The 24514-nt window shown below is 39.5% G+C and overlaps 1 protein-coding gene across 2 annotated transcripts; it reads right to left on the minus strand.

The window, feature by feature from the left end:
* Positions 1–523: 523 nt before the first annotated feature.
* On the minus strand, positions 524–24126 carry TARS3 (threonyl-tRNA synthetase 3). Of its 2 annotated transcripts, XM_030578428.1 has the most exons (19): positions 23854–24126; positions 22006–22098; positions 20429–20619; positions 19689–19812; positions 18287–18408; positions 16588–16705; positions 15821–15885; positions 14384–14462; positions 12397–12543; positions 10529–10627; positions 9894–10060; positions 9067–9229; positions 8179–8316; positions 6084–6161; positions 5875–5975; positions 4484–4588; positions 2721–2793; positions 2071–2185; positions 524–1670 (listed from the first exon to the last, which is right to left on the minus strand). In XM_030578428.1, exons 1-19 carry the CDS (start codon positions 24106–24108, stop codon positions 1522–1524), a joined length of 2382 nt encoding a protein of 793 aa, XP_030434288.1. In that variant the 5' UTR covers positions 24109–24126; the 3' UTR covers positions 524–1521. The 2 variants fall into 2 exon arrangements, with proteins under 2 accessions (XP_030434288.1, XP_030434289.1); XM_030578429.1 differs by lacking the exon at positions 10529–10627.
* Between the last annotated feature and the right edge of the window lie 388 nt (positions 24127–24514).

Below are 24514 nucleotides of genomic sequence, written 5' to 3' on the forward strand. Positions count from 1 at the left end.
TGTAAAACATTTTTGAATGCTGTAAAATTAATTACATCTTTTTGTGATACTGTACTCTATTAGGGCTGCTTCTTCTCCAGTTGTAGCACAACATCACTGTCATACACCTGTGCTACTGCAAGGCACTGACTCTTTCTAAACAGATGAAAATATGTCCTGCTCTTCAAGGGCCAGATTAGTATAGGTAATTTTGCATTTTCAAGGATTCCCAGGACTGGGCCCAAAGAGTAGACTCAAAGGTGCACAAATGTCAGACAGAAGGTTAATATCAACTTTGAATTTTCTGTTTAAGTAAAAAACTTATACATTAAATCCTACTTTCTGCTTCATTTTTTAAGATGTTAGGTAACTAATTATGTAAATCAGTGTACCTAATTTAGATTGCTTCAGACAACTGGTTTAGTGCAATGTAGTATCATCAAGTTGAACAAAAATTAGACAAGCCACATTACTGAAACAACTGTATAAAAAAAATGAAATAAGATCATTAGACTTGAACAGAGAATAAACGTCTCAAAACAGATTGTTGTATTTAAGATTTATTTCAACTGCCTGGAACAGTAAACTTTTTTATCTAATTACAAAATGGAGCAATTAAAAGTACAAATTTAGATTCAACATACACTTAGGCTGATGTTTCCAATAAACTGTGTTGTAGAGATAAAATAATTAAGGAAATGTACATGTAACAGATTTTTCTAGTGCCCGTATCCCAAACAAAGCAGAAACACCACAATACACTCTATGGAGGGGTGGTTTTGTTTTTGTTTTTTTAAAGTCTTTTAAAAGTGAATTTAGTACTTGTGAAAGGAGCCAAGTTTACAGCACTGTAAATGGAGGTTTTCCATGTATTCAAAGAACAAGAACCCTATAGCCAACAACCTACATTTCCTACATTGCTCAGACAGTATAATTCAACCTCTCTCTAGGTGGTCACCTATTCAGTCTTAATGCCCATTCAGTGCTTGTCTTTGCTGCTGAGACTTACAATAGTACCAATATGTGTGTGGCCTGTAGACATTAGTCCAGTAGGAACTAGACACGCCCAAACAAAAATATTTGAGAAAACTGATGTCAAAACAAAGATATGAGGAGCATTTTAATTTCATCTACAAGCTGCCAAGTTTCTGATGCCAGACAAGTAAGTTACATAGCTACTTTTGACTATCTGATTAAGTTTTGGTTTTTTTTAGCAGTAGCAGCAAGTACACTTTCCAGTGTTTTTCTCTTGACCACTTTTATAGAGCTCCAGCTTTATTTATATAGCTGGAACAATACATTTTGTAGCATAGGTGTAAGTTTATTTTCTAAATGGAATTTTCCAGTTGCTATGGATTCATGTGATTGCTTGAGGAGCCAAGGCTTGCGTCTGTCCTTCACACTATCCCCAAAGCACCCACATCAGCTCCATTTCTGTGCATTAATTCAAAGACCTTGCAAATAAGCACAACGGTATTAGAGAGAGGAGGAAAAATAATCAGCTTCATTTAGAGTTAACATGGCTCCCAGTTAGCAGCTATTTCAGAATTCTTCCTCTGCATATAAAGCATGTGATTTCTTCAGTTTCTTTAGTTTTTCAATGGCAGATGTTACCAAAATCTCTCCATGAACCTTATTGTCTCTTGTTCGCACATTGACAGCATTAATTGCTTTTTCCTTTTCTCCAACCACTGCAAGAGGAATATTGCAGAAAGACATTAATGGATCTGCAGCAAGCTTGTAACTTTTGAAGAGTAAATAACTACTAGAGAAAAATTCACTGGGACCAATGCTGGTCATCACTCCAGCCCCATATCTTAGTCTTTTCCACACATTCAAGAAGGTATGCCCTACCATTTAAACATAAAACTATTTTAAACTCATACCTATTCCTTTACTCTTTTTTTTTTTAAAAATGTGAAAAGAAACTCTGCTTTAACTAATTGGCCAAAAATCTATTTAATCTACTGCTTACATTATGAAATTTAAAATAAAATAAAATTCTATGCCAGCATTTGAAGTTTATAACCAAAATTTAAAAAAGAAAAAAAAACACTTATACAATGATCAAAAACCTAAATACACAATTACCTAAAATAAAATTATACTGTGCAAGCTGTGCATTTCTTATTTTCTTGTTTAATGTGCAGCTGTGATCTAGATCAACATCAGCCATAAATCCTGCTTCAAAAAATTCACGGCAAACCTAAAAGAAAGTTAAAGTTTCATTAATGTTACAGTGTGTGTGTATATATATATATATATCACCAGAGATCATGATGCTGATTGTGCAAAGCATTTAAGTATGCATAAATATGCTCTTGCGAGGAGTTCCATTGAAATCACAGAGACTATTCACTTCAGAAAATTATACAAAATTTATGTACTTGGCAAGACTGGGGCAAATTTATTCCATGAGCTTAACAGACATCTTTATAATAAAACACTGATTACAATATTCAAGATGGCTACTCTGTTTTTTTTTAAAACTAGAGAATTACTGAAGCCTAAGCAGTAAGAAAGCCCAAAAGAATGATTTTGTTTAGGAATTACATGTCCCCATCTTAGATTCATGACAATTTTATAAAGTAATAAAGACTACGACAATAATGCTTTCATCTCTGTCAAGCATGTCTATATTTCCTAAGTTACATGTTTCTGTTCTAGGATGGAATTAATAGGTTATCCAATAGATTATAAAATAAAATTTATTTCTATTTTTAAAGGAAGTCTACTCTTACCTGCTGAGCATATTTTTCACAAGTAGGGCCCACAGGGACAACCATGACTTGGCAAGGAGAGAGCCAGAAAGGCCTGGCAAATGTAACAAAAATAAAAAATATATAAAAAATATATGTTGTATATACACATACACAAAACACATACCTTCCATTCATACCAATGTTTATATGCCCTAAGAGTAGCTGAATAATTTTCAAAAATATTTAATTTTAAAATTTAATTAGACATCTAGGCTAAGGCATGATCTTAATCCTGCCCAATTCATCTAGAACAGCAGTTCCTGAGCCCCCTGGGGGGCTGCGAGAAGGTTTCAGGGTGTCTGCCAAGCAGGGACAGAGTCAGACTTGCTGGGGCCCAGTGCGGAAAGCCAAAGCCCCACCGCATGAGACTGAAGCCCAGGGCCCTAAGCCCCACCATGTGGGGCTGAAGCCAAAGCATGAGCAATTGCCCTGATTGCTACCCCGTAAGGCCAGCCCTGGCTTACATATGCAGAGAAATAGTTGTTGAGGCAAAGCTGGGCCACGGCGGTTTTATAGCATGTTGGTGGGGCCTCAGAAAGAAAAAGGTTGAGAACCCTGACCTAGAACATAATATATTAATGAATAATTTTGGAGCTGGGTTAAATAACAGAAGCCCTGAAATTTACTGTTAAAACTAAAATAAAATGTCATGAAATCAATCCATCCCTGTTGTGGCTAATTGTCTCCAAATAGTGGATGACCTTTAGACACTACAGAATATTATATGCATCACTGTTCCTTAGAACAATAGAAAAAAATATGGAAAGAGGTTACTAGTTTAAGTTTAAATTTACTTTCGTGTTAATGTTATTAAAAAAAAAAGGGAAAACGTTACCGTATAACAATCAACATTTTCAGGTTGCTTTGGAGTCAGTTCATATTATGGTGTAAAGGGAAATCACTTGTAGGTATTGTTCTCTGAAGGAAATATCCTAGTGACACCACCACCCTTGGGTTTTGCACTCCTGCTTGTGACTTTAGTACCCAACTAGCTTAGATAAAAGTCTGGAATCCCTTGAATGAGCTCAGGATACAAACCCACAGGGCATGAAGATATATACACAACTTTGATCTCTTGTTCCTTTCAAAGTTGGTTTCATAACTAGACTGCATTTTAATTTTTCCCACGATCCGTTTTCATTTATTTTATACTTTTAAAATAATGGACTGTGCGTTCATGAGTGAGATCTGTTCCCTTTCTGCCCCCCTCCATTCAATGGTACTTCTTTATCATCAATTCATGAAGAAGCTATCTTTCAGATATTAATCATGAATAAAGGAGCAGCTTTCACTATTTATATATGTTAAGACTCTCTAATTTATGGATCTATATATGTACAACAGCCATATAAGTATAAAAAATGAATCTGCAAGCTAAATAATGAAGGGTGAATAAAATGTATTCTGCGAACATTTAAACTGCCATATTAATAATATGGCAGTTTAAATTACTGTACTAGTTTTATTATAATCTGAAATAAGTAAAACTGAATTTCTAATATTTTATTTTAGTCTACAATTATGTTGTTTGAGTTTGTCTACTGTATACAGTAATCTTAATATTTTAAATATGAACCATTATATTAATGATTTTATGGCACTCAGGCCTTAATGAGACATTCCACCTTTTGGTTGTGTTGCCTGTGCTACTTTTGCTAAGAGTCTTGTGTTGGCTATTAGGAAGTTTCTGTATTTTCACGCTATGTGCCTAATTGTTTCTTAGTACTGTACGTGTCACATACCATCTTCCTCCATAATTTTCTGCTAGAATAGCTATCATTCTCTCCACTGAGCCCAAAATAGCTCTATGAATGATCACTGGCCTTTTCTTATCATCACTATCCTTACTGCAAAGAAAGAAAATCAGAAAGAAAGAAGATTAAGACATTTACCTTAATCAGCGCACATATAAGCTTACTGTCATTTTTCCATCTTCTACTTTGCTTTTTATATAAATAAAATATTAAATATTAGCAAGTTATCAATGGCATGAAATCCAACAGCTTTAACTCCAAATTTACTGTGACATACTGACATTCAGGAAATAACTGATGGCTAAAGCAGTTTGAAATAATCCTGCCTACGTATAATGAGAAATGGGCACAAAAGAAAACCCTGGTTTTGTAAACCACTGTGAACTTGAATTCAGATTCCAGCTCTATGACTCAGGTCCACATCTATATATCTTCTTCTCTGATATACTTCTTTCTACTCATTTTTACTGATATTTACATTAAAGTATTATCTTCATTAGGATCTCCCCTGTTCCTACTGCTTATTTCCCATCTGAAACTTCAATCCTTTGGTTTCTGTGATGATTATCATGCTGTGAAAAATAAACAATTGGGACTTCAGATGACAAATAAGTAGCAAGAGCAGATCAAATCCAAAACAAAGATCCTGCTTTTTTATTAAAAAAAGTCAGGAGAGAGAAATTACAATCAAATGTGGCAAATCAGAAAAACAGAAAACTAATGGAAGTACTTGTCCAAGGACAACATGACTATCATAAACTTGTTTATTCAACAAGGAAGTGTTCTTCTCTAAAGTTAGAAGCCAAAAATGGTATTTCCCTTCTCGAAAGAATTGTTCGTGTATGATTTATGCACCTCCATCAAAGATAACCCAGCTGATCTGATCTTTACTTTAAAATTGTGACTGTGTCAAGAACGCAATCCTGCAAGGTGCTGATAATTTAAAGTGTAAACTTAATGTGTTCAGTGACGCATCGGACTATAGTATTGATTAGTGTGTCTGTCCCAAATAAGTTTCCTCAAAGGCTACCTAAGGCAGATGCACTCAGTTCTCTTCAGGAAGAGCAGACCAGACAGACAAGTTATCAATTTTTTCTGCTCATTTACATTTACACTGAAACTGAGCAGTTGAACACACTACTAAAATCAGGGGGGAAAATCCTCCGCTCAGGGCCCATTCCAAGTCCTTATTTCCACTGCTGGGGATGTCTTTCCCCACTAATGCACCTAGGCATTTAGTGGTAGGTCAGCAGCTTGTCCAAAGGCCAGTAAATAATTAAACTGCTTTTGGTTAACTCATTTTTAATGGGTGCTACAAACAGTGAAAGTAAAAAAATTGTCTGTCATATAGTTGACAGATTAAGAATTCAAGCACTTACCCAACATAAGTAAGATTAAATCTGATTGGTAGCTGGAAGTCAAGTTGGATGGTAGCACACTGATGGTACCTGCCAATAGCATCTTTGATTTTAATATCAATCTGCAAAGGAAATGCCTTAGTTACTATATAAAGGTTTTTTGGTTACTCTATTATGCACCTACAAAGCTGCATTAGAGCTTCATTGCAGAACTGCACTGATTTACTCACCTTAGGACCATAAAATGCTCCATCTCCTGGATTCAACTTCCATGGCTCTCCAAAGTCATTTAAACTGTTTTGTAATTGCTAATTATAAAAATAAAAAAGAACTAGTATAAACGTTACAGTTTTTTTAAAAAGTGTATTTCTTTAACAAAGTCCTACCAAAGCTGCCCATGAAGAGGAAGGTGAGGGAAAGAACTGTACTTCAAAGATTAAGTCATACAAAGTGAGAAAATGGGTAGGACTGACTCAAATATCTTAGCAATATAAAGAGTTTTGAACAAATACAGCTAAAAAAAAAGTACCGTATATACTCGATCGTAAGCCGGTTCATTTATAATTCGACCCCCCCCTCCCCGGATGGATAAGTAAAAATTGAATTTTTTTTATAACCCGTTCATAAACCAACCCTATAATTCAGAGGTCAGCAAACTTTGGCTCCCGAGCCATCAGGATAAGCCGCTGGTGGGCCGAGATGGTTTGTTTACCTCGAGCATCGCAGGCACGGAGGTAAACCTAAATAAACAAAGTGTTCCAGCACACCAGCTGCTTACCCTGACGGGCCGGGACAGCAACAGGTGGGGAAATTTTTTTGAGAGGGGTGGGGGGGAATGAAGCTGGGGGTCAGAGGAGTAACCCCTGTGACCACCCCCCACATGACACCACCCCTAGCCCGGGACCCTCCCCATCCCATCCCTTCCCACCTTATCTGGAGAGGGCCAGAGGAGGATGTCTCTGACCTGGCTGCAGCCTGCTCCGGTGGGCCAGACCGTGCAGGGCGGCCGCAGCCTGCTCCGGTGGGCCAGACCGGGCAGGGCGGCCGCAGCACGTTACAGCGCGCTGGGCGTGCGGCCACAGCCTGGTTTGGGGGGTGGGGCTGAGTGGCACGGCTGCAACCTGCCAGCCCCGGAGCTGCAGCTGCTTTGGAGGCTGGGGAGAGAGCAGCCTGGCCAGAAGCAGAGAGACTTTAGCCTTGCCTCTTCCCTTCTGGCTCTGCCTCTCCTTGCTCCCTCTGTTGGGGGGAGGAGCTGTGTTCCACCTCTTCCTCTCTATACCTGTTCATAAGCCAACCCGTCTCTGGTACTTCCCTTTTTTACTAACAAAAATTCAGCTTATGAACAAGTATATACGGCAATAACTTTAAATCCTGGCTTTTGGATCTACAGAGTGAGTGGAGAGCAACAAAGAAATTTCTGTTAGAAAGTCAGTTCAAGCTATGGGTACAAGAAACTATATGAATCAGGAGATTTATTTTGTCAGTGCTTCACATCTATCAAGTACACATTTTAGAGCCCAGTCTTACCAATATAAGCCATAGAAATTCCCCCAAAATAATTCTTAGAGCATATATTTTAGGAAAACATCTAATCTTGATTTCAAAATTGGCAGTGGAAAATCCACCATGATCCTTTATACATTCTTCCAATGGTTAATTACTCACTTTAAAAAATATTATGCCTTATTTCCATCCTGAATGCATCTATCTTCAACTTCCAGCCATTGGATTGTGTTATGCCTTTCTCCGCTAGACTGAAGAACATATTATTTAACGTTTTCCCCATGTAGATACTTGAAGACTGTAACCAGGTCACTCCTTAACCTCCTCTTCAAACTAAACAAACTGAGCTCGAGTCTCTAAATCAGTGGTGGGCAACCTGCAGCCCAGAAGCCGCAGGTTGCCCACCACCGTTCTAAAGCATGTTTTCTAATCCTTTAAAAACGTTCTTATGGCTCTTCTCTAAACACTCTTCAATTTTTCCATTATCTTCCTTAAATTGTGGCCACCACATGGGACACAATATCCCAGCAGTAGTCACACCAGTGCTAAAGATAGAGGCAAAACAACCTCTCTACTCCTACTCAAGATTCTTCTGTTTATGCATCCCAGGATGACATTAACTCTTTTGGGAGCTCATGTTCAGCTGATTATCCACCAGGACCTCCAAGTCTTTTTCAGAGTCACTGCTTCCTAGGAAAAAGAGTCTCATATCCTGTAAGTATGGCCTACATTCTTTTTCTGAGATGGATACATTTACATTTGGCCATATTAAAATGCATTAAATTTCTGTGAATGGAAGTATAAAGTACCTTCCTGCGTTACCTTTTCTGCATGGTCCCAGATCTCTACTTCTCCGAGGAAGTTTTCAGGTCTTGTAGAAAGATGCAATTGAAAGGTAAAACCAAACACTGCATAAACTGACTTCAAAAAGTTCAGACAGCCTTTCATTTCTTCCTCAATCTGAAATTTAAGCAACACAAATCAGCTGACAAACAGAATATCAAAATGCTGTCAAGGAGAACTGCTTGATCATTACTATTGTTTTATCACTGTAATCAGGCTTGCTCTATTTTTACTGAATCAGAAACATGTTTTGTAGGCTTGGGATTTTGAGGCCAGGTTCTACCACTCTCTCTCACACAGTGTATTAATTTACTCCCCACTGAAATCTTTGGGATCATTCATGGAATAAAATACTACTCAGCATAGTTAAGTGGAGAACATTACCATGATATACCACCTTTTAAACTGGTATATCACTTTCAATGATATATTACTTTTTTCCTAGTTATTTGATCTCTTGGGACTCTGTCATTATTACTTCAATATCCCTGTCTCAAGATATGTAAAAGTAAGATCCTGTATAGGATTTTTTCCCGTAGATATACAACTCCAGGTAGGCCTACTTAATAACCCACAGTCAGTAACGTCTCAAATACTTATTGTTCTCCTTTGCAAATAAACATTTATACCCCAAAAGGAAAACTTAATAAAACATCAGGGCATTATACTGTTGGCCATTTCTGACGTAGACACTAAGCATGATAGCATACTGACTTAAGCAATTATATAGAAATCTAAGACACACTGAATCCCAGATGAATTAGAAGGACGCAACCTAGCAATAGGGATGAAATAAAAGCAACAAATGATGCACTTAAGCTACACAATAACATGCCAAGAGAAGATCAAGGCTGAAAAGTTCGTCACCTGTTCCATTGTGCAAAAAATGTGTGCATCATCCTGTTGGAAACGCCTGACTCGAGTCAAACCACTCAAAGTCCCCGAGAGTTCATTTCTATGAAGAACCCCAAAGTCTGCAAGTCTAATAGGCATTTCCCTCCATGAGCGTGGGCGATGAGCGAACATCAAGCTAGAAGAGACAAAGTATATTTAGGCAGGAAAAACTTATACCCAATAGTCTTTGACTTCTTTTACATGCTAATATCTTCCACAAGGCCCAAGATAAAAAGATTAATTTTGAATTAAATCAGCTTAGGCCAGTCAAAGAAAAAACCAAGATAAACAGGTTATCAGTTACATAACACTTTTCAAGAATCTACCACTAATTCTCTCCACACCCCTGAAAGGTAGGCAAGTATAGCAACCATTATACAGATGGTGAAAATGAGCCACAGAAAAAAGTGACTTGACAAAGACCACAGAACCAAGTCCCTGTTGGAGCCGAAGTTAAACTCAGTGGTTTCCAGCATCCTGTCTTACTCTCTAGCCATGAGTTCATCCCATCCTTATCCAATGTAAATTTTAAACAAACTGCAAAAAAAAAAAACCCAAGTGAGTTGCAAATTATATCTTTTTTCCCCCCTAAACATGTATTTAATAAACAGAGGCAGAACTGTACTCAACCTCTCTAAACATACCTTGGGACAGGTGCTGACGACAGCTGATTGCCCTATAAGGGTTGTCTACTGTATAAAGTTTTACTATAATATAGTAATGCACTGAAGTTAATATAATTTTCCTGAGCCTCAAAACATTACCTTCAGAAATAGGAAAACAGGAAAGATAATACAAACCAATGTCCTGGACAGTTCATGGGCTTAAGGGCAAATGTTTCCTTCTCAACATCAAATGAGAACATGTTTTCACTGTAGTGCTGCCAGTGACCTGATGCTTCCCAGAGTTTACTGTTGTAGATGTTAGGTGATATTACTTCAGTAAAATTACGCCTATGATATTCCTCCTAGAAAACAAATCCAAAAGGTGATGCAGCCAAAACAAAAGTTAGAGAGTGTGCTTTACATAGGGTAAAAACCTGATCCTGCAACCCTTACTTACAACAGATCTTTACTGAAGTCAATGGGATCACATGTGTAAGGGTTAAATGACTGCAATCAAGTTATAAATGTATTGTGATTTAATAATTAGCGGAAAAAAAAATTAAGGTCAAATTCTTCCTGCAGTTATCCCACATAACCTCACTAAAGTTTCAGTATATCTGTACACAAATATATACATAGAGCACATTTTTTTGTGTGGGAGCGCCTGAATGCAATAGTTGGATCAATAAGAATCATAGAAATGTAGGGCTGGAAGGGACCTCAAAAATGTGTCATTTGAGTTAAGGCCAGTCTGAAAAAAGTAACATCTTCAAGAGAAAGGAAAAATGTTTAATTATGTTGATTAGAAACTTTAAGACATGCCCACTTACTCGTATAAAATCCATGAGAGTGTTATAAAGAAAGGCACCTTTGGGGAGGAAAAAACAGCTTCCTGGACTTAGATCATGGAAGAAGAAAAGTTCTTGCTCCTGTACAAATGAATGTAGAATTCAGTAAGCCCACTTAAAAATTGTATCCATGAATGTTTTTTCCAGTTCGAATCACTATTTTTAAATTGAGAGCGTTAAGACTCCTTGTTAGAGACAGTGAATGATATTTTTAGAATGTAGCAATAAGAACTACAGAAGAGAACAAGATTAAAAATGTGGAGAAAATAATTTACCAGTAATTCTGATTTTCAGAAGGCATGTGACACTAGAGACCCATCTCAAAATGTGTGACTGACTAATCTCACATTTCCTCAAAAATCTGAGCCCTTAAAACACTCCTACCTACTAGTGCAGGAAAAAAGTCATTTGGCAGGCAGACACCACTCATTGGTGAGACGGTTTAATGGCCCAGGATTTTGAGCAAGTAGAAACTTTGTCAAAGCCCTGTGCTAAGAATGTAGGCATAAGAGTGGGGTCTAGTACTGTACATTTTCTTTGGAGAACCTCTGTTAGTATCCTATGTATCATGTTACAACAGTTCATCCATTTTTAACTGGGAAAGAAATAAATGTAAATACATACTGAACAAAAAAAAAATCATACTTCATATTAAGATTCAGTTTATAAAGGGTTAATAAGTGACCAAGATGTTGTAATGCTTGGTTACTTTATTGTTAGAGTCTCCAACAAGTCAATATGTGGTTTACATAGTTATAACAATTTCTACTGATATGCTTCTATGTGTGTTAGAGATGGTTATGACTCATTCCTGGAACATACTTACGACATCTACTGATATTTTATTAACCCCTGTAAACCTTTATAAATGGAATCCTAATATGAAATGTGATCAAACACAGATCATGTTTATTATCTGTACAAGTCTCACTAGTGTATTAGGTTCCTAACATAGCTAGTCAGGTCCATGCCTTGAGTTTACAGGCTAGAATTTAGGCAAGGTTGAGTACAAACAAGAGAGGAGAGAGTCAGCTTGGGCAAGGATTTATGGAGATTCAGTGCGTGTATACTTCTCAGTAAACAAGTTTCAGATTAATATATTAATGAGTTCAATTATTCGCAGCATATATGTGCATCTAAGTCATCAAATAGTTGCTTCACACTTTATTTTCTGATTTACATTTTAGATATTAGGAGATTAATCTGTCATCTGGGAGATTCAGAGAACAGGGATCTTGTCAATTTTAATCCCATGCTGATTCAAAAAGTAAGCAGGCAACAGAAAACTGGAGGGATGATATGGCAAGAGAAGGAATGATTTCTGAGATTAAAATAATTATGCATGTATAGCCTAGCTAGAAGGCAACCACAGGTGGGTATGTGGGGAGGGGATAGAGGAGGGTTTGAACACTAAGGAGAAAGAACAATTATTTAGGGTGGTCCAAGGGAGAATAAATAGGAGTAACAGGATTAAATTAAGTAAAGGAAGATTTAAGATGAATATCAGGAAACAAAAAAACAAGACCCATTAGACCACGGAATAGTTAGAAGGGAAGTAGTGGAAGAAAATCAACATTAGATAACCCATATGGAACAGAGGGATAGACTAAGTGGCCTAACTAGTCATCTCTAATTCCTACATTTTTATGAAGAATCCTTAATATCTGCAATGGCAAAAATCAGTCTCTTAGTTTTGTTCATGGGTCACCCAACTAAATTTTAGCCATCATTTGGGGGTGGCTAATAGTACTCAGTTTTCAGAGGGTCTTTTGGGGAGAAAGAAATATATTTTGGATTAATCATCAGGACAACGTCCTTTAAAAAGTAATAAAAATATCGACAGTACCTACCTTTCCAATTTTCCTATGATCCCGATTTCTGGCTTCCTCTTGGAATTTTTCCCATTCCTTCATCATTTTGTTATCAGGAAAGGAGATTCCATAGATTCTCTGCAATGTTTCCATGTCAGCCTTTCCCTCCCAATATGTAGAAGAATTCTGAAGTTAAAAAAAATAACATTTTTTAAAAACATTATACAAACAGTTGCAGGGGAAGAATAAACGCTAATCCAATCCAATTACCGTATCTCACTGCTTCTTGGGAAAAGAATTGACAAGTCATCCAATATTGGTTTAAACGACAAAGATACTTGCAGTTAAACGCATGCACTGCTTTTTTTTGAAATAGTAACATAGCATGCATAAAAATAAATAAATAATTGTTCTAATCATGCATTTGTTGTACTTGGCCATGTTATTTTAACTTGTATCATGTCATTACATTACAGATGAATGTAAACTTCACATGATGCAGTAAGACAGTAGAAAACGTAAAAATAACTCGTTTTCCAAGTCAAATACAGATACTGTTTTGAGGATTGAACACTTAATCTGAATATTTAAATACAACAGCCCCACAGATCTCAAGCACAAAGTTAACTGAACAAAAGGATGCTGAATGTTCAAAGGAGATCAAGGACTCTGACCACTAATTAACCAATTAATGGTTGCCAGTAACTTATATTATCTAATTACCAGAAGCATCTGCACAAGTTAATTCTGGTTCTTTTGTGCAGAATGTCACTTTAAAGAAGCAGTACTTTCAGGTACAGAAAGCTAACCTAGCATTAGCAGTCATGTAAGCCCCATGTTTTGAGGGGCCTGGAAACATGAAGAATTCTCAGTTTTCATTTAGAAAAATAATTTCTAGACTGTCTCCTTGAAAAAGATAGCCTTGAAAACATAAAAAGAAACAAACAGATGCTTGTCACTGATTTTTCCTACAGGTTACACATTATTTACAGTCCCCTTCAAGCAGGGGCGGCTCTAGGCATTTTGCCGCCCCAAGCACGGCAGATAGGGACTTCCTCTTGGAAGTTCCTCCAGCTTGCCTGAGGAGGGTCCACTGGTCTCGCGGCTTCGGTGGACCTCCCGCAGGCGTCCTCCGAAGCTGCAGGACCAGCAGACCCTCCGCAGGCATGCCTATTGGAGGTCCTCTGAAGCAGCGGGACCAGCGGATCCTCCGCAGGCAAGCCGCCAGAGGCAGCCTGCCTGCCACCCTCGCGGCACCGGCAGAGTGCCGCCCACGGCTTGCCGCCCCAAGCACGCGCTTGGGGTGCTGGGCCTGGAGCCGCCCCTGCCTCCAAGTCACCCAGGGCAAGCATTCCAGGTTGGGAAAAAATATAACTATAGGTCCTGTGGTCACCACTCTACAGAGATCTTGTGGTGTGCAAGGGAGACAAGCGCAACAGTGTGCTCACTGGGGGCTTGACAGAGGGTGTGGGGACAACATATGGTAGCAGATCAGGGGCGGTCTTGAGATGCATATGTGTCAGTTTCATTGGCTTAACTGGCCAGCAGTTGGCCAAGTTAATGGGATCTAAAAATAAAGAAAAGACAGAGCAAAACACTGTTTTCTGTGCCAATAAACATGGACGTTCCCTTACTTTGTGAACAAATGGCTACACTAATAATCTATAAAAATGAGTCGATCCTGTTCATTTACACCACTACAGAGCTGAGCACAATCAGGATGGACAAGAGTCAGTTGATTTTGGGGGAGCAGGGAAGACAGAAGGAGGGTAATCAGTAATTTTACTTGGAGTGAGCGGGCGGGGGGGGAAACGTTAAGGATGGCTTTGATGGTGTGACAATCAAGGAAGAAAAAAAAAAGAAGGACATAGTAGACCCCAGTCTATGGCATTTGGGGGGGGGAGGGGAAGAGGGAGGGGAAGGGAAGAAACCAAAAACCAAAACCCTCTAACACACACACCAGTATAATTCAATCTTGCCCCTGCTCTAGTTAGCTTTGAAAAAGCTTATCAATTTCTACTCTTACCTTAAAAATCTTAAAGGCTTTAATTTTTCCAGTGTGTCTCACATGTGGGCCCCTGCAGAGATCAATCAATGGACCACACCTACAACAAAATAATTCAGACATATACCATTTTATTCCTAAAATCTTACAACACTTTAAAATATAATCAGTAATAATGTACAAGAAAAAGTTATGGTGACTAGCATACATCTACGAATACAATAATTATACATAAGTGGTCAGAAATTTATGAGGTGTGTTTTACATGCAATTGTGCAGCATGAATTTCTCAGTAATTTCTCTAGTCTCAGAAATATACTATGACCCAGTACTGCAAAGTGGTTTTCACATGAATCATAGGGAGCAGACTCTTAGGCAATACTCAGCACCTACCCTCAACTACCTAATGATGCCATACAGGATAGTGGTTCTAAACCAGGGGTACACGTACCCCTGGGAGTACACAGAGATCTTCCAGGGAGTACATCAGCTCATCTAGATATTTGCCTCCTTTTACAACAGGCTACCTAAAAGCAGTAGTGAAGTCAATACAAACTAAAATTTCATACAATCACTTGTTTATACTGCTCTACGTACTTACATTTTAGTGTACAGTACAATATTTATATTCCAATTGATTTATTTTTACAATTATATGGTAAAAATGAGAAAGTAAGCAATTTCTCAGTAATAGTATGCTGTGAAACTTGTATTTTTATGTCTGATTTTGTAAGCAAGTAGTTTTTAAGTGAGCTGAAACTAGGAGGTACACAAGACTAATCAGACTCCTGAAAGGGATACAGTAGTCTGGAAAGGTTGTGAGCCACTGATTGAGGACATCCTGTGGCTTATACACTCTCCCACGAAAGCTGGTCAGGAAGTTTTCATCTAAACAAAATTGACAAAAAAAAGTTTTGCCATTTTCCAGCCAACTTTACCTTTTACAACCCCAGCTGGACAGGATTCACATCAAACACCATGCTAGCAGTTAATGTTACTGATAGTGGGTTCAAATTCCACTTGTGACTATATGTTTTATTCTTCTCCCTCAGATGGGAGGCAATTACAAGGATGGGCATGCTCCCCTTGTCTACCAATGAAGACAAGAGGTAATTCTGAGAAGCATGTGTCATCCACCTGAAGACAAGATACAATTATGCACAAACACTAACTTCAAATCTAGGCCTCAATGCTGCATATGTGCTTAACTTTAAGCATTGACTTCAGCGGGACTATTCATGTGCTTAAAGTTAAGTATGTGCACAGGTATGTAGGATCAGAGCCCTAGTTAAAAAAAAGGGAACCTTCACGAATTCTGGGATGTTAGTTTAATAAATGTAGAGAAAAAAAATTTCTTCCTTCAATTTAGATGAAGTCTGCCCAAATTCCTACTGTCTGATTATAAAAGTACAGTTATTTAAGCAATGAAATAATATATGTATTCTTGTATATTTTTACCTGTATACTGTGGTAGTCCGCGTGTTAACTTTCTCATTCAGGATACGACATTTAAACTTATTATACTATATGGGGGAGAAAAAACAGATATCTGGAACTAGAACTTCATTAACATCAACAACTACAATGACTTTCTGGTATAATGGAGGCACTCATATTTGACTCACTAGAAGGCACTAAAACTACTAAAGCAGTGGTTCTCCTACTTTTGTACTGGTGACCCCTTTCACATAGCAAGCCTCTGAGTGCGACACCTCACCCCCCTAATAAATTAAAAACACTTTTTTAATATATTTCACACCATTATAAATGCTGGAGGTAAAGCGGGGTTTGGGGTGGAGGCTGACAGCTTGCAACCCCCCATGTAATAACCTCATCACCCATTGAGTCCCGACCCCCAGTTTGAGAACCCCTGTACTAAAAAGAGTGACATAATCATACATAGCAGAGAAAGCCTGACATTCCTTCCAGAAGAAGACAGTGATATAAAACATACAGGGAAGACAGGACAATCAGACAGATATAGCTAATCTGTCTGGGTGTATGCTGATTATGTGTAGTGTCTTTCCATCAAGTACCTCAAAGTGCTTTTACAAAATATTAAAAACATAATACTACCAAGAGACTAGTAATTAATACCCATTGTACAGATGGACAAAGAAAAAGTCGTAAATCATAATATTATCCAAAATGAATTAAAATTCTATTTTAAAAATAATTTTTACATGCTCATTTCTCCAAGTTTTATAGTAGCTCCAAAGAATTACCTTAAACATATCTAGTAGGATCTCCTTACTGACTTCTAATCTTTCAAAAGCCTGCTTCTCTTTTATGATATTTTTACACGTGTTCTCCAATGTAGGAAATTCTGTACTAGATACACCTCTAAAAAAATAGAGAAAAGTTACTATACTTTTAAATAACAGAAAAGTTTAGTAGGACAATTTACTACCCTCAAATGCCATAGGGAAACCATATTCATTTACTTCCTTTTTTGTAAGGAGAGTGGACTTCTTTGATTTAATCACTACAATGGTTCCTTTAGTTTAATATAACTATGCATTCAGGCCCCCATCCTGCAAACAAATGCTTAACTTTATTATTGTTAGAAGTCCCATTGAAAAATCAATGGGCTACTCACTGTAGTAGTTAAACACATGCATAAGTGTTGCAGGATTGGGGCCTCAAAAGAATATATACTGTTATATAAAATTGTCCTATTTATTTTTACTGATCCCATCTTCATGGCACCTGAGTGCATTAGGATAAGTCTACATTGGGGATAAAAGCCTCACGTCACGGCCACAGCTGGCATGGGTCAGCTGGCTCAGGCTGTGGTGCTGAAAAATTGCTGTGTAGATGTTCGTGCTCAGGCTGGAGCCCAAGCTCTGAGACCCTCCCCATCACAGGGTCCCAGGGCCCAAATGTCTACACTACAATTTCTCAGGCCCAAGAGACCTAAGCATCTGACATTTAGTCAAGCTTTAAAACAAAACAAAACAACCAATAATAATCACGCTTAACTTCAACTCCTGTCAAATTAATGGAAGAAGAAGAGTTTTCTGTGCAAAAGATTCAACGCTATCCCCCTTTCAGATGAGGACAGAGAAAACAGACACTTCAGTTCTTCCAACTTTTAGAGACACATCAGGAAAGAATAGGGGAGACAACTTGATATTCATGACATATCCAAAGTTAAACAAACCAAAGAGAAAAAACATTTAGGCCAACTTTACATATAAGGAAATAGAAAGGCACAAGCAAAAAAAAATTCTTCTTCTTTACTATTGACTTTTAATAACACATGGACCAGCACTGAAAAGCTACATGTGGCTCAAGTCAGCTGAAGAAACATCCTATTAGCTGATTTCAGTTCTCAGTTTTGCCTGGCTATATATATACACACAGCGGAGAGCTAGAAAGCAGACGGAACGATATAATTGCAAACAATGATTAGACAATGGGTAAACACCTACGTAACTTGGGAGCAGAAGTCCCATTTTCAAACGTGACATAAGAGATAAAGTTTAATTGAAACTCATTGAAGACTTAAGGTCCATTTTCAAAAGTGACAGACACTTGAGGGCCTATGCACCTAAAGAATAAGGAGTATTTGTGGCACTTTTTGCTGACACAGACTAACATGGCTACCACTCTGAAACGTTATGTGCCTTAGGTGACTTAGACACCTTAGAAAATTTTATCTCACAGCTCTACTTTCTTCCACAAAACATTCAGCAACTGTAAGTCTTAAGGAGAAGTCTGATAGGAATAAACTTCAGAAATAACTATTTCTTCCAAAAATTGCCATGAAGAGAAGACTAACCTGTCAGTTTTAAATGAAAACAATGGATCCACTTTACTTTCTTTTTAATATGCGGGTAAAAACCTGATTCAGCATAACTAAGCCTGAAGTACTGAAGTCAAAATCAAAATGTTTACAGACAGACATCTGTGACATTTTACCTGTCTTCAATGTACATATCATAATAAAATCCATTCTCAATAGGTGGCCCATAGCACAAACAGCCTCCATAATAATTTTCCATGGCCTCTCCAAGGATGTGAGCACTTGAATGCCAGTAAACCTATAAATGAATAATAAGTCAGAAAAGCAGGTCACAGGACAATGACTTCTTGGTGTTACGTAATTTTTAAAAAAGCAAGGCATTTCTGTCAAAGAAAAGTGTTGAGATGAAGCCACAATATTTAAATTCTAAGCAGGAAATGCTGTTTCTGTCTTTATTTCTACTGTGTTAGATGATTAATGTAGATTTGAATAACTGTATCTGATAAATTCAACAACATGATGGTAGCTGCACCATTGTGGCCCTGTTTTATTCTAATTTGCTTAGTGATTAGACTTCTGGTGTGATTCAGCCACAACAATTTTGTGTTTTGTTCATTCATAAATAGGCTGATTTCTGGCCACCTAAACTTTAATTTCTACCCAAATAATGATCACATACACAGCAGTCTGACTATTATAAATGCCATTATGCACATTATCTGAGGACATTTGACAGAGACTCTTACACAATGACAAGTTTTTTAGCTTTTGAACTGTTTTGAATTTAGGCTTCAATCCCACAAAGACCTATTCACGGACTTACCTTTATGCACTGTGATTAGTCCTATATGGTAATCAATGAGACTATTCACAGTGCATAAAGTTAAGCATATTCTTAAATCTTTGTAGAATTGGGGCCTTCAGCCCCTACTCCACAATAACTGAGGTACATAACTTTATGCACATAGTTCCAGTGAGTGAGATACACACATGCCTGAAGTTACTGAAGTGCTGCAGGCTCAGGCAGGCATATTTTATTCACAGATCAAATTCTGTATAAGGATGAGATTTCTGTATAAAGTATAAGATTCCCCACATGTTAACACATTTAGGACCTGATCTTTTGAGATGTTAAGCAACCTTAACTACCACTGTTCTCCCAGGGTCAAACCCTTGGATGCTTCATCCACAACATATATCAGAGACATTTTTAAAACACCAAGCTGCATTGAAACAACATACAAATCTAGGTAATTTTTGTTTTGTTTTCAGTCAACTTCTACACATTAGCTAAAAAAGGGAGAAAGAAAGGAGTCTAAAAATTTGTGTTTATCCATAAATTCCCTTTTGAAATAGCACATTATATATATATCAAATATACCTGGTCAAGTCACAATTATTTGTCACTTGACTAATCATTTAACAATAATTTTGTTGTGCTCAATATATTGAACTATACCGAGGACTACTAATGTTCAGGATTTTTATTAAAAAAGAAAACCAAGACAATAAAAGGGAGATTTCTTTTCAAGATATTAGTTTCTTTAATCAAGTAAAATCAAGAGTCAGTTTACTTACTGCCTGAGCTTCTTCATTATCAAATGTAAGCAGCTCCAGCGAACAATCTCCCTCCAACGGACGATCCAGATCCCACAATTCACCATTCACTGTGGCTATTACTGCATTATCAGCCAGTCCTCGACTAACAAATAAAAGTAATAAACATGCGTATCAAAGGCATTTGGAGCCAGATTTTTAAAAGGCATTTAGCTGCCCAGGTGTTCCTGAAAATCCTACGAGGCACTTGTCTATATTTTCAGGCACCTGAATAACCTTCAAAATCTGGCCCTTTGGCCTCTATAGACTTTTAAAACATTTTCAAACTTGGTTCACTTTTGAGTTACAGACTTTAAACCATATGATGACTTACTCTCTCCTGAAGGAAGGATTTGGAGGTTAAGGGAGGAGGAGAACTCTGCTTACTGAATAATAATCCCATATTCTATCATTATTTAGGATTGAATTTCAAGTCAGAGTTAATTGCTGACAGTTTCATTGGATTTTAAAGCTAGAAGAAACCATTATGATCGTCTTGTCTGACCTTCTGTAAAACAAAGGCCAAAGAACCACATCCAGTGATTTCTGCATTAAGTCCACTTGCATCAATGCTTTCACAATGAAAGGAAGGCAAAGGAAATATTTAAAAAATAAATAAAAAAAGAGCCAGTCATCCACTCAGTGACCCTATATCATCAACTACCTCCAAAGGGGGGGGGGGACCCACTATTTATTACAACACATTCACACCTGCAGTTTACCTAATTCCTGCAGCCAACTGATATGGTGTTGTTTTCCAAGATTCCCCTTCAATGACTTTACCATCAGTCAGAATCACTTTTATAGGCTTGCTCTGGTTGGCTGCTCTGTAAGCAAGCAAGGCATCATGTTCTTTTTTCAGTGTTTCATAAAGCTTCAGCCTGTCATCTATGAAGCTTGGCTCATACTGCAGCTGTAAGAATCACACAAAGCAGTCAGAAAACTATTTTTAAAAAAGAGAACACAAATGGCAGGTTAATCTACCATGTGTTTATACAACATCTGATCTTGGTTGGTATCTCCATGTGCTTCTGAAAGATAAATAAATACATAGGTACATTCATAAACACTTCCAACTCCCAAAGTGTCAGGTTGTAATAACTATCATGGCCAATTTCAAGTTTGTTACACAGATTAATATTGAAATATTCTAAAATCCAATCCTCACCAGGGCTATCCTGGAGGGATGGGGAGTCTCTGTCTGCACCCCCACTAAGCATTCCCTTGTATTCTTGCTCACCAAATACCACTCCCCCACAATACCACTCTCAGCTGCTGAAATCCCCTTGCCACATCTATAGCTGATGAAACTTTTCTGACTCTTGGTCAATATTGACAAGAATATGCATTTCAACCCTTATCTTGAAAATAACAGCTTTGCACATGCTTAACTTTATACACTGTAAGCAATACTACTGAATTCAATGGGACTAGTGCAGGGGTGGGCAAACTTTTTGGCCCGAGGGCCACATCTGGGTGAGAAAATTGTATGCAAGACCGGGGCAGGGGGGGTTGGGTGCAGGTGGGAGCGTGGGGTGTAGGAGGGGGTGTGGTGTGCAGGAAGGAGATCAGGACAGAGGGTTGGGATGCAGGAGGGGTGCGGGATGCAGCAAGGGGCTCAGGGTGGGAGGCTGGAGGTGTGGGGTGCAGGAAGGGTTCAGGGTGCAGCCCAGCACCACTTACCTCGAGCAGCTCTGCAGTGGCAGTGGCACACAGAGGGGCAAAGGCAGGCTCTTTGCCTGCCCTGGCCCCATGCCGCTCCCAGAAATGGCCAACATGTCCAGCAGTGGCTCCAGGGGATGGTGTGGGGCAGGGGGCTCTGTTGTGTGGTACCCACAGGCAAGGGTAGCGCTCCCGAAACTCCCATTGGCCACAGTTCCCTGTTCCCAGCCAATGTAAGCTGCAAGCAAGGGCAGCGCACGGAGCCTTCTACCTCCCCCATCCCCAGGAGCCAGCCGCTTGCAGGAGTGGAGCGGGGCCAGGGCAGGCAGGGAGCCTGCCTTAGCCTCGCTGCGTCACGGGGCTGACAATCCTGATGGGCGGGATCCGCCCAAGGGCTGTAGTTTGCCCTCCCCTGGACTAGTGAGTGTGTAAAATTAAGAATGTGTGCAAGTCTTAGCCAGTTGCTAGAATTCTCCCTCCCCTGAGCCAGCACCAGTCGCTGCAGAAGTCATGGAGGTCATGGAATCCGTGACAGACTCGCAGCCTTACTTATGAGGCACAAGGTGTGACAAAGGGGAGGACCAGCCCTGAACCTAGTGAAGATTCTTCTTTTGTGCACTATAAAATATCTGCTTACCTCATTCCTAAGCCCATTCACAACTTCATTTTCTTTTTTCTTCTCCTTTTTATTCTTATTTTGGGCACCAGTCAGGCCTGCATTGGAGGTATTCTTTTAACCAAAAAAAAAAAAAAAAAAAAAAAGTTATACCACTATGTTTACTGGGACATTCCATGGCAGGCACATGATTTAGATAGATAAACAGCAATGAAAGCATATTCAGAAAAGGGACATTGTCTTTCAATTTCTTCTGATAGGATACACCCCATGACTTTTTTAGCCCATCATCAGACTCTTTGTAACAAATAAATAAAAACTGTGCCTTTTTATACAATGTTCTGGGTGTATGTCCACTGGTCCAGGAAAATAACAGGCCCAGTGTCCAAGAGATAGAATCTTTCCAAATCCTTTGGAATTTTCTCACTGCTACAACATATCAACAAAATCCTCCCAGGAAAAAGACTAGAGAACAAAAAAGTCTGAAGAGCAACAAAATCAGGCTTTGGTGAGAGAATAAAAGAAACCAGTTCCACACTCAGACCACACTGAAAACAAGCTGACTATAGAGAGGTATTGTGGTCCAGAATGTAGGGTAATGGACTTAAACTCAGGACAAGGGTTTTATTTCCAGTTGTGCTACTGACTGGCTGTGTGACCTTGAGCTAGTCATTTCACCTCTCTGCATCTAGTTTCCCTCCCACCCTCTAGTCTGTTTTAGGATGTAAACCCTTTGGGAATGAGCAAAGTCTATTACTACATGTTTGAACAGCAAAGCTCTGATGTAAGCTGAGGCCTCTGGATATCTAATATGATCACTTAATCATAAAGAGAGAAGGATATCAATGAGGTAACCAGGTTGTAACCTATTTAAGGCTCTATATTTCAATTCTATCTGGAAATTCATTGAGAGCTAGTACAGCTATTTGAGCTCCTGTGTAATCTGCTCTCTGCAACAACACAAATGGATTGCTACAGTCTGTCCCTGCTGAAGTTTGAGTGATTGTAAAGAATAAGTGCATGAAAAACATGTTGCAGTAATTTAGTCTCAAAATCACAGAAATGTGAATCACTATGGCAAGGTCCTTATCCTAAAGAAGTCACTGACTCCAGTATCACCAATAATTGGCAACTACTGCTACCTGAGGATGTAGAATAATGCAGGGCAGCCAACAGAACATACAAGTTGTGAACCTGAACAAGAGGCAGGTAAACTCTCCTTATGGATACAGCTTGTATCAACATCTGCCACTTCTTCTAGTATGTTCCTCCAACCTACCAAATAACCCCCGTTCTACCTGGATTGAGTAGCAGACAGTTTGCCCTAATCCAGCAAGGCACTACACCTGTTTGCTGAAGGATACTTAGCGCCTGTACAGCATCTCACGTTTTCAAAGCACAGACCAAGCCACAAACACTAAGCAAATATTAGTTCATTTTAAAAAAAGGAAGAAGTTCCTGGCACCAACCCATGTTCAATGCAGGCTCAAGGAGCTACTCTCCACCTCTACATAATGGCCACACCAGCATTTCAGCACTTGTCAAAAGAAAACGTTGAAATCGCTTGAGGGGACCTTAAAGTGACCCAAACTAAAACAAGGGAAATTTTAGAGTCTTGGGGGACTGAGTGATAGCTGCTGGTGCTCATGTCACTGAGCCTCTACAGCTGCCAGCCCGCCCACTACGATGGAAGACCGCAAAGCCGCCTGCCCTACAGCCGCCCAGCCCAGCCCCACGGGCTGCCCCGCCCCACGGCCGCCAGCCCCATCGCTTCCACGCGCCACATGCCAGGCAGGCCCCTGCCCGGCACCCAGGGTTAGCATGGGGCTGGCTCGGGGGTCTACCTCTCCCCCCTCTGCCCCGCGCTACCTTCCCGCCTCCTGCGGGGCCCGGCCGCCGCTGCTCCCCGCGGCCCAGCTCAGCTGTCAGGCTGCGCCGGAGGTGCAGGAGCCGGTAGCGCAGCTTCTCGTTCTCCGCCCTCAGCCTGTGCAGCTCTGGGCTGCTGCTGCCCGGGCCGCGCTCCGGTTCCGGCTCCTTCAGGCAGCCGATCTCGGCTGTTAACCAGCGGATCTCCTCCTCCTGCCGGGCCAGGCGCAAGGCGATGGCTTCTGCGGCAGCTGCCATCTTCCCCCGGCCCGGCCCGGCCCGCCCCGGATCCGCGCTGGGAGCTTCGGGAGCTCCCGCCGATCAGCTCCCTCCTCCCCAGTCCCTGCCAGATTGGCTGGGCTGGGCTGGCAGCAGCTCCTGGGGCTCGTCTCTGCCAGGTGCACGGGGAAACACTGCCACCGTGCCCCGCACAATCCTGCCTCCCACAAACCCAGCCTTTAGAGACCTCGGCTAAATCCCAGAGTTTCCATGGTTGGGGCTGACCATAAATTATTTAACCATTAAGAGGAGGAGGGGGGGCTTAATTTCTTAATTTTACTTTTTGTTTCAGTGCTACAAGGGGACGGGTAGATCTTGAAAATCACCAAAAAATGTGTTATGTAATTTATGGACAGCCCCTTGTGTGTGGGGGGGTGTGTGTGTC

Source organism: Gopherus evgoodei, chromosome 10, assembly GCF_007399415.2.
Source record: "Gopherus evgoodei ecotype Sinaloan lineage chromosome 10, rGopEvg1_v1.p, whole genome shotgun sequence".
Classification (NCBI taxonomy): Eukaryota; Metazoa; Chordata; order Testudines; family Testudinidae; genus Gopherus; species Gopherus evgoodei.

Coding starts and splice junctions, on each gene's coding strand:
- TARS3 (XM_030578428.1), bottom strand. CDS start 24,108: ATGGCAGCTGCCGCAGAAGCCATCGCCTTGCGCCTGGCCCGGCAGGAG. Junction 15,886..16,587: donor TCCTACTAGATATGTTTAAG/GTAATTCTTTGG, acceptor TCCCCCATATAG/TATAATAAGTTTAAATGTCG. Junction 1,671..2,070: donor ACAGTATAATTTTATTTTAG/GTAATTGTGTAT, acceptor TTCCTCTTGCAG/TGGTTGGAGAAAAGGAAAAA.